This window comes from Copidosoma floridanum, unplaced genomic scaffold (assembly GCF_036245765.1).
Source record: "Copidosoma floridanum isolate Cflo_tuat_1 unplaced genomic scaffold, Cflo_Japanese_pri ptg000013l, whole genome shotgun sequence".
Lineage (NCBI taxonomy): Eukaryota > Metazoa > Arthropoda > Insecta > Hymenoptera > Encyrtidae > Copidosoma > Copidosoma floridanum.
The window spans coordinates 35,865,353-35,879,933 of NW_028321890.1; the positions used below are offsets into that span (position 1 = coordinate 35,865,353).

Genomic DNA, 14,581 nt, shown 5'->3' on the forward strand with positions numbered 1-14,581 from the left:
TCATTGGAGATATCATAATTGAGCTTTTTTTTCTTGGCTATTGAAAAAATTTCAGTCGAACGTCAGACGCTTATGAGTGTACTTTACACTGAGTAAACGACTGACAGATTTTTAGGGGAGTCATTTTTTCTCAGAAAGACTGAATATAAAATATATTCTAAAGTGATGGACACTGGCAACGCAAGAATATACTTTGAATAAACATATCGATTAATGCTCTCTACAAACATGTAATTATCTTTTTTTTTTTTTTTCTTCACTACTACGTAAGCAACTTTAAAACAACGTAGGATTTGTATAATTTTTGCCTACATAAGATAATCAATTTGAAACAATTTAAACGTAACTTGTACCCTGTAATAAGCAGGCGATAATTCCGGTCGAAAATACCGGAATACACTTTCATTGAAAGATAATGAAGAACAAAAACACCGCCTTGGAATTTATAGGCTTGCATGCTACTCAAAACAAAGTGGATCTTTGGACTGTACAAGTCCAATCCGGATGCAAATTAAAATGCAAAAAATCTCTCCTATTAAAGTTTTCGTGTAAAAAAGCAACGCAGGGCGCACTTATTATAAACGTTCGGAACAGTGATTTTTTTCTTCTCATTTTTCATTCTTGTGCTTTTGTTTCTTCTAACGACCTATAAATAACACTCTCGTACATGTTAAGGACGCTAAAATTTTTTCTATCTAATAAATGAGGTCGCTGATGAATTATGATGATTTTTGTTATCCTCTTACAAAATGGAGCGCCCAAAATGTAGTATTCGTTTTATGGTGAGAGTATACAAGAGGCGTTGAAAAACTCTTAAAGACGAGATTTTTATAATTATCAGTTATAGAGGTTGCACCTTGCGCAAGCTGCATCATGGTTTATCCACGTCGAACAGTTCGTTTCGTCAATTGAAGTGTGCGGGGTTACACGTAAGTAGCTGTTGAGCCAGTTGGTATCGGTGGCGGAATCTCCTCAATCGGAATCGGTCTACCTTTTGGTCCGTATTGACCAATGAAGGATCCATCTTCGGTAAAACGCGCTGCTGAGCAATACAAAAAAACTTGTTAAGTGAGATAAAGCATTAAATTCAAAATTTTCTTACATGTCATTACAGAAATTTTTGTAAAAAAAAAAAAAAAAAAAAAAAAAAAAAAAAAAAAAAAAAAGAAGTTCTTAAATTTCTGTAATGGTTTAAGATTAACTTTACAAAAAGACATCAATATATATTTAGAAAAACTTTCATCATACTTATTGTTACTGGAGATATTTTAAGGACTCGAACATTTTTTAAACCGTTTGCTTGTTAAAAAAACAACTGTAATTATATGACAGTGTGGTTTCGTGTCAAAATTTTTGTTTTGAATGGATGTCAAAATGTATCTTAAAAATTTTCATCATGATTGCGTGTAACTAAAGCATAACGATGCACACGTTTTATCTTTTTTTTTTGTGTGTCAAATGTTTGAAGTGACTTGAAAATGTTTGAAAATCGAATAGCAAAAGAACGTGTATAGTATGTTGCATCTAAACTGTAGAAACATTTTTGAATTTAAGAAATTGTAGTAGTTCGAAGAATAGTTATATTAAGTATCAATGTGTCAACATAGCAGTAAACTATGCGATATCCAACTATATCCACGTAAAAATTTTAGTTACATTGCTAATCTGGGACAAGCAATGAAATTATAAAGAAAAATTAAAAAACGTATGGAACATAACCAAAAGTACGGAATGTACGTATAACGGAATTTGAAGCAGCAGTTTTAGCGTAAGATATTAGATTTTTGTATATGTTGCGTTTACTTGAATTCAAAAGCAATAATATTCGTACACATATGCTTTATGTTTTCTGTATTAACTTTGGATCAGTATGACCTTTTTTTTGCTTTTAAACCCAAGCGATAATTAGACCCATATGTATAAGACAAAGTTTGATAAAATCTAACAATTCAATGATTTCCACTTTGGAATCAAAGATGTTTTATAACCTTATATAAGTAAAAAGTTTCAGTTGACGAGCTGTCGATCAGCAATTTTGCTTATAGTTACTTGCAAGTTCAATTTACGAATTTCATGGTTAAAGAAATTTCCAGTGAAGATTACTATAAGTAATTTATTTAAAGTGACCTCGAAAGTGACTCTAGTCCAAACCATACATCATAAATATGTAGAGCGCAATGAAACTTTGAGGGATTGTTTACAAAGTTGGGATGTACTACCTTATAAATTTGGAGATGGGATCGTTAACAATGAAAATTGATTCTTCAATATACAGCATCTTATACGAAGTTTAGTTTTAATTTTCGATATGGTTTATGAGATAAAAACGATCCTGTTTTCACGAACTCAAAAACTTGACGTTAGAAAGCTTGTATGAATCCTATTATTGGCTTTATAAAAATATATTTGAAATGAATGTGAAAAGTCAGTCAGATACCCTTTGTTACATGCATAGCAAGATTTACTTGCTGTACGTTAACTCGTTTTTCTCATGCCATGCAAAACTACTTCGCTAAATCACTTCCACAATGTATTCATCCATTTATCAAGTGTATGTTTAGGATGTACACTGCACACTTATACAATTAGCTTTGGATTTTTCAAATCTTTTTACAAAGTTTAGTCAGTCGAAGTTATGGATTTTCGATAAATGTTATCGTAATCGTCTCTTCAACTTCAGGACTACCTTAAAGATATCATAAATATAAAATATAACTCAACAATTATCATGTGCATCAAGATGCTCAATAGTGGCATTCGTCAAACTACCTAAATACCTCAAACGTTCAAAATGTTTCTACGCAACAGTTTAGGTTGTAACTTGGTATGATATGTATGTATGTATGTACATGTACAAAAAAAAAAAAAAAAAGAACTGAAGAGTGCGTCGACACTTACCTTAGACAAGCGTAGCAAGTGCTTGTGAGTTTTGTGGTTGTTTCCGGTGCCGGCCATACTGACCAATGAATGAGCCATCCTCGTTCATACCTTCTATGTCAAAATCGAGCAACAAAAAAAACCAAACAGGTAGGGTACACGTTAAATCGAATGATGGATTAAAAAAATACGAAGTCGAGCTGTAGATCTGGGTGAAAGTATGGGTTTAAAAAATGAGACAATGACGCGTGTGGTGGATGGCATTCAATCAGCAAATCAAGCTCACGGGTAAACTCATTCTTATGTCTTAAGTTAGATTAGTAAAAAAAGAAGGTCAACAAACATGTATATAAATGTTAATAAACTAAGGGTAACATTATCCTCTAAGGCAATTCAAAGTCAACAATGTAGGTATAACACTCTACCCGTATCGCCTTCTCCATACTCCGCCATCGAGTCCGTATCAGACTCCGGGTTCTTGTCGTGATGGGACGAAGCCATCGATGTTCTGCCACCGCCAGATTTACTGTCCAGTGGTTGGGAGTACTCGTGGAAGCCACCTTCGTCGGGGAAGTCTCCTCGGCCTGCTGCTAATTCCCTTTCGTGTACCGCGTACTTGCCACCTCGGTTGCGTTTGATTGCGCACACGATTATCAGAATCAACAGGAGGATTATAATGGCCGTCATCATACCTGAAATTTTTTTTTTTTTTTTTTTTTTTTCATTAAAGATGTTTCGAGTTAACTTTTACAAAAGTCTCGTATTTACCGATGAACCAGCCAGCTGTGGCTACGTTTTGCTGTGCTTCGATGATGGGACCTTCGTTACTGGTCTCAACTTCTTGAGGGAGACTTTCCGTCATGTAGTTTCCATCGACCGCTACAATCGACATAATGTATGTGCGCCCGCTCTCAAGTCCACGAATCTGTGTGGAAAAGAAAATTTGTAAAAAAAAATTGGGTTAATTTTTGCATGGATAAGAAAAAATTATTAAACCTATGCACCTCAATCTCGTTGGTCAATTTTTCAGGCTTTGTAACCAAGTCGATGGTTTCTCCTTTCAAGCGGTATTTGGCAAAGAAGTAACTCCCTGCGAAACCCTCCGTTTTTTGGTCCCAAGTAATCCTCACGTTCGACAGTCCACTTTCTTTTAAAATGTTTAACCACGAAAACGTTGGTACATCTGGACGTTTCGATACAGGCGTACTTTTTTCAACGAAGAACCTGTAGAAGTTTACGAATTAAAAGTCGTACTACTCTTATTCACGCTAATGATTTGAAATATTTTTTGAAGACATCTATTAATCGAGTGCACTGTGGCATAAATAATGTAAAACTAACGGTTCTCCCGGTCCAGCTCTCGTCGTCGCACGAATACTTATTCGGTACTTTGTCTTAGGCATGAGAGACGGCAGTATCGCGTTTGAAGCTTCGGGATCTGTTATCTGTGGATGCCTCTCCATTTCGCTTCCTATTTTAGAACCATTAATTAACTGGTAGGATATCCTGTATCCTGTCAAGATACCGTTTATTTCAATGGGTTTACTCCACTTTAACAGCATAGCTGTCGAACCAATCGGGTGAGCTTGTAAATCCATCACCGTTCCTGGAACACCTTCTGGAGTTTTAAAGCTCAATACTTCGGAGTGAGGACCATTGTATCTGTGAACGAGGAACGAAAAAAAGAGCGAAATTAATAATTTGTTTTTGATTTTTTCCTTTTTTTTTTTAAAGCTTAGCACCTCACCTTCCGTTGTAAACCCTTATTTTAACAAAATTCATACTAAAAGGCTTAAAGTTATTGACCAGCGCGTACGTCTTGTTGCCACCTTGTACGTTATATTCCCTCATGGATTCTTTTCCATCAGTTTCTGTCCAAGTTTGAATTTTGTACCCTTTCAACTCGCCCTTCACCGACTCTGGTGGAACTGGGGTCCATTGCAAGAGAGCCGTTGTACTCGATCTCACTTGTACCAACGAGAAGTTTCCTGGAGCTTGCAAGGGCACTAAAATCAAAAGATTACAATGAACATTTACAGTTAAAATCCAAATGCAAAAAAGTTTACTCGAACTTGCCATCTTCTCCGGAATAGCCGATGATTTCTTCCGGCTGCACTCTGCACTCCCCCTTTTCGTTGATAGCGGCGACTTTTATTCTATACCTTTCGTAAGTCGGCTGATTGTTGACTCTCAACGTGTTCTGTTTCCAATTGTGTACATCTTCGATGGTCCATTTTTCTCCCGGAATGTCTCGTTTGTAATACACTCGGTACATAAATTTAGGCGCGTTGTGCTCTATTTGGGGCATGGCTGTCCACGAGATGATCAGATTTTGAGGATCATCTCCTCGGCCGTTGATGTTGTCAGGATTTTTGTAAGGAATATCGGGCAGTGTCGTGCAAACTTGACTGTGGGACGATGGTTGAGATGGTCCTGCAAAAAAAATACACTCATGATTCACCTTCAGCCACAACGAACATCAAGTACTTGCGATTTCGAATAAAAATCGAGGAGGTTCGTTTGATTCTTACCGACTTTATTCCAAGCTATGACGCGGAAGGTGTAGTTGGCCCACGGGCTCATTTGTATGGCGTACCGTTGTTCCGTCGCTGGCACGTGGTCTTTCGCGTTTTCCCAAGTATCCGGGGTGAAAGACGTGTTGTACTGAATCGTGTACCTCAGAATCGGCGATCGGTTGTCACCCTTGGGAATCCAACTGACGTACGCCTCCTTTGCCCCGCAATTGACGCTTTGCAGTGTCGGCGAGTTTGGCACGTCCTGCACGATGAGAGTCGCCTGAGCCTGAGTTTCGTCGAGGTCGGTGCGCGCCACGCAAGTGTAAGTGCCCGAATCCAATTCCGTAGTTTTCGTGATCACTAGCGAGTGGTCGGATGTCTTCACGAAACGCGGCTCGGCTCCGAATATTATCGGCTCCCCCTTGCTCAGCCAGTCGATTTTCAATTTCAACGTTGAATCCGTCACGGCGTTACATCTGTCGAAGACCACGGTAAAGTTGACTTTTGTGTACAATTAACAATTAAAGGTATATTTCGAAATATATTTAGAATTTTGTTTACCTGAACGTTGCCATGTCGCCGGCTTTAACTTCGTAATCCTCCGGTACGTCCGTAATTTTCGTGTGCTCCTTGACCGCCAATAATCCCGAGGCGTTGACTTTGCCCAATTTGTTGGACGCGTGGCACTGGTATTCGCCCGCGTCCGAGAATAAAACATCTTCGATCTCCAAGTCACCTGTTTCCAAGATCTTGTACCTTCCGCCTGTGAGCTCCTGCCCGTTTCTCAACCACTTGACTTCGGGCTTGGGCGCACCGAACACGTGGCAGGTCAGTCTTATCGTTTTCCCATCGACGGTCGCCTCGTCCATGGGCGGCTGGAGTATCTCTGGCTCGAGAGCCTGAACATTCACGTACACGTCCTTGTACACGTAGCCGAGAGAGTTGGTGGCGTTACAACCGTAGTTGCCGGTGTCGTTCTTCAACAAGTTCTCGAGTATGATGGAGTTGGGCGTTACTTTTCTCCTGGGATTGTACGGCGCCTCGGATATGGGCTTGCCGTTGTATATCCATTTGATTTGTGGCTCGGGTGCACCCCTCGCTTCGCACTTGAATTCCACGGTCTCGTCTTCGGAAGCGTTGATTATCTCGGGCTCGACCGTAAAGTAGGGCACCGATCTGACCTCCAGATTTATGGAATTGGACTGAGCTGAGCCCACGCCGTTGGATACGTCGCACGAGTACGTCCCTTTGTCCTCGAAGTTCACGTGCTTGATGACGAGCGTCTTGCCGTAATTACCCTCCGTCACTCGATCGTTCGGTTGTAGCTTCTGGCCGTTTTTGTACCACGTGGTCAAGGGCAGTGGTGTACCACCGTAGATGCAAAACAACTCGATTTTCTTACCCCGATGGGCGACCTCGTTCTTACGGCTGACGTACTGCTTCACGGGCTCGCGTTTGTTCAAATTGGCGCTGGATCCCGCCGAGATGACGTCCAAGACGACGCGGTTGCCGATCTTGTACTCGTTGCGAAAATCCGAGGTGGCCGCGCATGCGTAAAAAAAGTCCACGGAAGCGTCGTGCTTGGTCACGTTGCTGAACCAGAGGTTGCCCTCGGGATCGAGGGTCATGCGGGAATTGTTGATGGACTTGATGTTGCCGACCTTGTCCTGGATGAGCCAGTAGACGTTGGGCTTGGGCCAACCGTCAGGCGGCTGACAGGTCAGTTTCAGGGGACTGCCCTCGACCTCGCTGACCTTCTCCGAGCTCTGAACCTTGAACGAACTCAACTCGGATTTGCGCACAAACACCGAGTTCGACGTGGCTATGCCCCACTCGTTGCGCGCGAAACACTGGTACTGACCGATGTCCTCGTCTCGTGGCTTCGATATCACCAACGTACCACGGCCCGGCTGCTGCGATATGCGGTCGTCGTACGCCTGCCATTTGAAGTCCTTGCCGTTCTTTATCCATTCGTACCTGCAAAATTTTACATCAAAATCAATCAACTTCTACCTCTTTCCACAAGATTTTTTTTTTTTTTTGGCTAATGCACAATTTTCTACATTTTTACTGTGCCCTCGATAGGAAAAATAGCAGCGTTCGTTTTCCCCCTCATACAATTAGATTAAATTACTTCCGTCATAGCTGCTAATTAACAAATTCTAATGTCGAAAAAAATCATGAGGAAGGCACAAGAGAGATGGTCGTTGTCGTTTTGTGAATCGAGTGGGTCCACGCTCGCTTTATCAGAGAAGATAGTGGTGGAGCTAGTATAAGATTAATCTGCTGGAGGCTATGAGGTCATCCATGTAATTAAGAGTAGTTACACTGGCTTTGGTGTAACAACGTGGCCGTACGTTTTCAGTGAAGTAAGACTCTTGTGAATGAAAGGCAAAAAGACTGTCGGAAAATTTAAATTGAATCAATTAACGTTATATACGGCAGACGAAACGATTTTTAACTATAACCGATGTATAAAAATTGGACTTGTACGCACTCGGATTTCTTTTGTACCTACAAATCTTAATTTAACTAGCTTTTGGAAGCAAAAAAAAAAAAAAACAACAATAAACGAAAAAATTTTTCGTTTTCTACTTACACTGGTGCCGGTTCTCCTTCGGCCTCACACTCGATCAGAAATGGTTTTTCATTTTCGTTGACTTGGGCTACTTGAAACAGAACTTCATCTGTGGGGGGCTGTTTTGTAATCCTTGGCGGGGATTGGTCTGCAAGAAAATCGTTGATGTTATTTTTCGAATAAAACAAGTAAGATAATTAAAAAAAAAGTTTTTACATTTATGTTGGGAACCAAACTTTGGTACATAAAGCCCCATTGATATATTGTTCATCAGAGCAAAAAGTATAGTTTCAATCCACACGTCATTGATGATTATTCATAAATTTCTTTTGATTTCTTTAAATTGATAGAGAATGTCTTGTAAATCTAATCTGTCATCAACACAGCTATTTTTAAATTGATAAAAATTATCCTGCAAATCTAATGTATCGTCGACACAACTATTTTTATATATACTTTCTACAATTTTTAAAGCACGACTAATGTAACATTGCATTTTTCGAGATAAGTAACTTTCTCTTCGACGCCAAATGAGTAAAACATAAATTTTCCCCCAATAATGGTTTTCCCTTCGACTCACACATGAAAAATGAAACTGTGATGTCATGTGACGTTACATTTTTCGCTCCGATGAAAATATAGCTCACAATAATATTCTTGGCGTTATAATATACTCACTCAGGCCTGCCACGTGCAATACGAGTGTGGCGATGATGCATCCTGCAAATCTCATCTTTACTGTAGTTAATCAGCTCCGGCTATCTACCTGAAAAAAAATGTTGTTATCGTTTAGTACACAAACACAGTAAACATTTGACAAGATAAGCAAAGAGCAAACAAAAGTTAAAAAAAAGGCTTCTGTTACTCTGTAAACATCACGTATCTCATATTTGTCGATCTTACCGCTTTGAAACTATGATCATCATTCAAAGACTTTTTATCAGTTAACAAAGTATGTACCAAAAATATACAAGGTCAAGGAAAATCGCAAGGTCATTGAGTTCAGATAAATCCTCTGAAATGAATTTTGTACCGCAAAATCGGTCATTGGTACTATAGTCTAATACTATACCTCTGTTTGACCTTATCAAGTCAGTGCAAAAAGTAAAATTTGACGGAGTAAGGTCAACATATTATAACGTTTAGTGCTAATTTTTTTTTTTTTTTTTTCATTTAACGCAAATATATTTAAAAAAAGGGCAGGTTTGGTTTTCCACAAAGTCTGTGTTTCAATTGAATGAAATTAAACTCTGATGTGCTTGACAATCAAACTTGCACGTAGAAAGTCGGAAAATTATTCATTCGGTACAGAAACGTCCAATGTACTTAGACTTGCAGGGCCCACACTCCCAACAGCGAATGAAAAGAACAAACGTTCGCCCCTACAATTTACATTTTCAGACAGTTTGAGCAGAAAAAAAAAGAAAGAATCGAACGCTCGGGGCTGCTCGGGCGGAAGAAAATAAACGTGTGAACGACCTCTCGGATTGCACAACTGCTCGAGAAGTGCATCACCCGCCGCAACGTGCCCTCGTTTGGGGGGGGGGGGAATAATCCGATTTTGCCGGTTTATAAACGCGCGAGTTTCCCTTACTCACACTTTTACACGACGGAAACTCGATTCCGTAAAAAAATATATAACATCTTACACGCACAATAACGAACGGGCGTTAACCAACCACCACATCTGTGTACAGACAGTATACTTACTTAATCACGCTGCCGGCGCGTTATCAAGCCCCCCCCCCTCCGCCAATGGAAACAGTATAACAATGGGACAAGCCATAGCACTCGTGCAAAACCTTAATTAAAATGAGCTAAGCTATGTATACATACGCATATACAATAATGCCAATCGTCGTGTGTGTGTGCTCGAGTGTAAGCGATGCCGGCTACCCGGCATTATTCGTTAATTTAAATTAAAATAACGTATAAATATAATACCGGGTCGTGAGAGCGTCGCGTTTGAATTATTTATCCAGCACAGCCCAATTTTCCACGCTCGCCTTAATATTACGTGTAATGAAACACTTTAACGGGTGTACGTGTGTATATATTGTAATGTGCGAAGTTAACGTTTCGTCAAGTGCCGCGTGTACTTGACCGGCTCGACTGCCAACATCGAGAGACTATGTGTATACGTAGATAACGTTGTACTACGCTCCGAGAGAGGCTCATCGTGTATTTGATTGGATACAAGGAACATCAACTCGTTGTATCACCCCATAACTCATCTATCTTTCTAATGCCGTATATACGCGAGCGAAAAAAAGAAAAACCTCGAGACCACTCAAGTATAACGATCGTACGTGTGTTTTCGTCATCCCCGACCGTAAAGTTTGTTGTTCACGTCCGCTTAGTAGGACGTAAAGCGACAAATGTACGGCCACTGGATCTCTTACCGTCCGCTGAGCGAGGCACTTCCGAAGTCCATGTTCTCAAATGATTATCTATCCATATATATGATATCCATAACGAATATTGGCATCTATGTATATATGGCGGCCAAGTGTTGTGTTGTATAGCTGTATTTTTTTTTTTGACGGCATTGTCTTTTCACCTTTTCAATGCCTTCTGCTATCGCTGCCTTTATCGTTGCGTCGAGTCGGTTCACGCCTATATTAAATATAGCGTTGCCCATTTTTTTACCTTCTCTTACTTATCGTTTACCGTATGATCTGTTTCTCGTCTCTTGTGTACGTGTAATCAAAATAACCACTACGTGTTTTTTTAACAAAATTTATTTCAAGTTTAGAGTTACTTGTAGGTAATGGTGGATAAATTTTCATGGTTATTGGACTGTTACCTTGAAAGGCTCGCGCTCTACATGAAAAAGCACATGCTCAATACATAGACTGGAAAACCAAGAATGAAGTATCATTTAATGAAAGTTTTTTTTTAGTGTACTTTGAAGAACTATCAAAAAAAATATGTATTCTAGCATTCACTGATGAATTATGCCTATGTTTTTTTATGATCGATCGGTCAGTTCAATTATTGGGCACGTTCGATTATTATCCATCGTTCGTTCGTTTGCACTTCATGAGGACCTCGGCGATTCATTTTTCCCTGCGTTAACCAAATCAACCTGTTGAACAAACTTTCCTATACGGGATGACGAAAAATTGTATACGTCACTCAGCCGTAAGGCGGCCGTACATCAGCCACTTTACGGCTTCGTAACGTAATATACTAATATTTATGTGGGTGAATTTCTTTCTCCCCACACGAGTAGCCGGCACACACACACACACGCGTGTACATATATTATAATTGAGTACAGAAAGCACTTTGGACGAATGATGAGTAACGAGTAAGTAATGATGATACACATAGCCAACGACGACTTCTTCAATGTGTCACTCATCGAGGCTCAACAATGTACTCTTACGTACAAATATAAAACGACACGTTAAAATATTTTGGGATTTCAAACAGAAATAAGTAGGCCATACCGTCGATATAACCGATAAAGTTTTTTTGAAATCGCCGTTAAACTTTGAACCCACTAATTGTAGCGTCGGCCGGTGGACGGGCGCATTTCAGCTCATTAGGCCGCGCTCTAGCATCTGTATACATATATATATAAATTCGTTGGCTGCTCCGATCATCGTTGCTTTTGTCCTCGGGTTTTCCAAATGACCCGAGTTCGAATCAAAATCCATCCTATAATATGATTACAATCAATATTCAAAGGATCACGATCGTCACGCTTTCGTCATTGCTCGGATTGAAAATTGTTTTTTTTTTTTTTTTTGTTACGTAAATTACGTTCGAGCAGGTAAAAAAAGAAGTCACTCTCTTTGCGTGAACTAAAAAAAAAAAAAAAAAAAAAAAAAAACAAAGAAAGAAAGAAAGAAAGAAAAAAATCATCGACCAAACTCGCTTTAATGGCGAAGTGCACCCGCACGGGCGCGCGCTCGAGCGAACCAAAAGTTCGTGGTATATATAACTATGTATACAGAGGCGGCAGGATGATCTCATCGCTTGCTTTACTACTACATACACACACACACACACACACATACGCGTATATTGTATTCCTTCGTCCTCCAATTGTATAGGTATAATATTGTTAAGGGGAAAAAGGCAGGTAAAACCCTTAATATTCGCAATCAATAGTCTTCTAGCGGTGGTTTAACATTCTTTGGTTTTTTTTTCCTCCTCTCTGTCTCTCTGTTTTATGAGTAAGTAGCTTTTCCCCCGTATATTTCTCAACGACTACCTGTAGCCCGTAGCGTTTATGGATACATACTTACTGCACGTACATACAAATACACCGAACAATATGATATATATATATATATGTATTAGACGCATCGGCACGCAGTATAACCGAAGAGATACAATAAAATGTTATTGTCTCAACTGTAAGTATTATAATTAAATCCAGGGACAGGGACGAACCGCTCGTGCGACGTATAATTTGTACAGTGCATTATGGAACAGAAGCTAGGCGTTGGCACGACATACAAAAATGTGTCATCTTTACTGTTTGATCTTCGTCTAACCGGCCGATGTTTCAAAAATCACTTGCCCGGCATACATGCATACAATACATGAATGGAGTTATGAGTACATTAACATATTATACCCATGTCCCATGTATACATTTCATACTACAGTACACCGTATATAGGTAGTATACATTATGTATATATATATAGAAGCAAAAGGCGCGACACGAAACGCCACATATATATGTACATACACCATATTATATACGACACGGCCAACACCCGTACTCCCGTAGCTAAACTATATATTTATGTATATGGGCACAGGTAGTTTTCATAATCACACATACATATACCTATGCACAAAGTGTATATACTTGGCCAAATGATATATATGAGAGTTTTATTCGAGATTGAATGTGAAATGAAAAAAAAACCATGTACGTACCCGTGCAATGCTCATTATCGTGACCTATAATACATACATATGTACCTCGTATATAGGAACCGATTATGTTCTATCGGATACCCCACGGGGCAGCTCTTTTTCCCATAAGCTCTATACCATGCACATGCATCCACGTACATATATATATATATATAGGTACAACCCTGATGCATATATGCAGAGTATATATTGCAGAGGGACGCACCACGAGCACCACCGATCGATCGAGTAAGACGTCGTCGGTGGTGGCTGCCTGCTGGCTGTCAAATTGCCCTCGCGCATCATCATACAACATGGATACACATATACATGGATACCAATGTGTCTTGGCACGGATATATTATAATATGGACACACCGCGTCCCTTGTGCCTTATACAACAGGACGAGTGCAATGTGCTTCGAAAATGTAGGGTAGCTGGAACCACAATAGGTATACATCAGAGAAGAAACGGGAGAAGATAGCCGTGTGGTACATATACGTACATGTACAAGGGAGGGTTGTAAAGGGGGATGAATTTATAGACATATACCTATACGTATGCAGGTACGGGGGGAGGGGGGAGCGTATAGGAAATGGATGTAATAAGTCTTATTTACCCCCAGAGTGTATCCGCAGGTAGGACAGCTGTGGCAACGGTGACTGGACGGGGTCCCTAGCTCGGCTCCGTTTAGACGCGCTTCCTGCTCGTCCCCGACTCTAAGGCATCCTCCAGGGTAGGTAGGTATCCTCCGGTCGCGCGGCTATACCTGTGCGCGCTTAGATGATTTATGCCTGTATATATATGTATATATGTAGGTGCAACCAGCGGCAGCGAACTCGGTTGACCTGCCTTCGCGCGATCTTCCAGTTTAAATATGAATACACTGCACCACCGAGCACACACCTCCGCACCTCCTGATGGATTTTATTTTATTTTTTTTTACATATATCACGTACCACGTATACTTTGCAGTGCGGGATAAGAGCCGTTGTTGTTTGCACTACTCGCGCGCACTGCACCAATTTTTATATTATTCGGTATATATGTTCCGTGATGGCTGATGCGGCCTCACTGCAGCGCGGATGCTGGTGGTATACCACGACGACGACGCCGACGGGAGACGACTCACTGACCTCACGTATATATACTGTTATTTCGCGCTCCTCCACACCTTTTTCGCGCGGCGCCGCGCCGCTCTCTCTCTCTATATATGTTCCTCTGCTGTACTCTATATGTGTGTGTGTCCACTGCGTGCGCGTACTTACGGCCAATCAAACCATACGCGCGTTACACTGTAATTTGAATTTATTGCGCTTCCATCGTATATGTACACTCACATTAGGGTTGATCGTGCAAAAACTTACCCTTTTTTTTTTCTTTCGTTTTATCGCGAGAAAAATAAAATGAAAAAAAAAAAAAGCACAAAGTACTAAAGAAATCGATGGTGAGTATATTCAACAGTCGGTTTTACAACAGACGCCCGCGCGTGTCCTCGTCCTGACGCGGCACCGACTCAACTGGGTGTACTTACGCGTCGATGTATACGTTTGTTCGTCTATCTGCTGTACAATATATAGCTTTCTCCGTTTAACGGACAGCCGAGAATATACGAGGGACGGTGACTGTGTGTGTGTGCGCATGATGGTGGTCCCGTTTTCTCTCCGTATATTAGCCAGCCTGCAGCGGCAGAGCAACCGATCCAAAGACGATTCGTGAAGGAGA

General features: G+C 40.4%; 1 protein-coding gene across 4 annotated transcripts; it reads right to left on the minus strand.

The window, feature by feature from the left end:
• Positions 1-234: 234 nt before the first annotated feature.
• Nrg (Neuroglian) lies at positions 235-14,503 on the minus strand. 4 transcript variants are annotated; one of them, XM_023389580.2, is made up of 13 exons: positions 13,476-14,503; positions 8,650-8,737; positions 7,993-8,119; positions 5,955-7,370; positions 5,409-5,869; positions 4,954-5,310; positions 4,625-4,883; positions 4,219-4,539; positions 3,882-4,101; positions 3,646-3,802; positions 3,303-3,569; positions 2,899-2,991; positions 964-1,039 (listed from the first exon to the last, which is right to left on the minus strand). In XM_023389580.2, exons 2-12 carry the CDS (start codon positions 8,702-8,704, stop codon positions 2,900-2,902), a joined length of 3,732 nt encoding a protein of 1,243 aa, XP_023245348.2. In that variant the 5' UTR covers positions 8,705-8,737; positions 13,476-14,503; the 3' UTR covers positions 964-1,039; position 2,899. The 4 variants fall into 4 exon arrangements, with proteins under 4 accessions (XP_014218547.2, XP_023245348.2, XP_014218549.2 ...); XM_014363063.2 differs by having other exon boundaries at positions 2,899-2,988; positions 13,476-14,502; XM_023389581.2 differs by having other exon boundaries at positions 979-1,042.
• Positions 14,504-14,581: the final 78 nt, after the last annotated feature.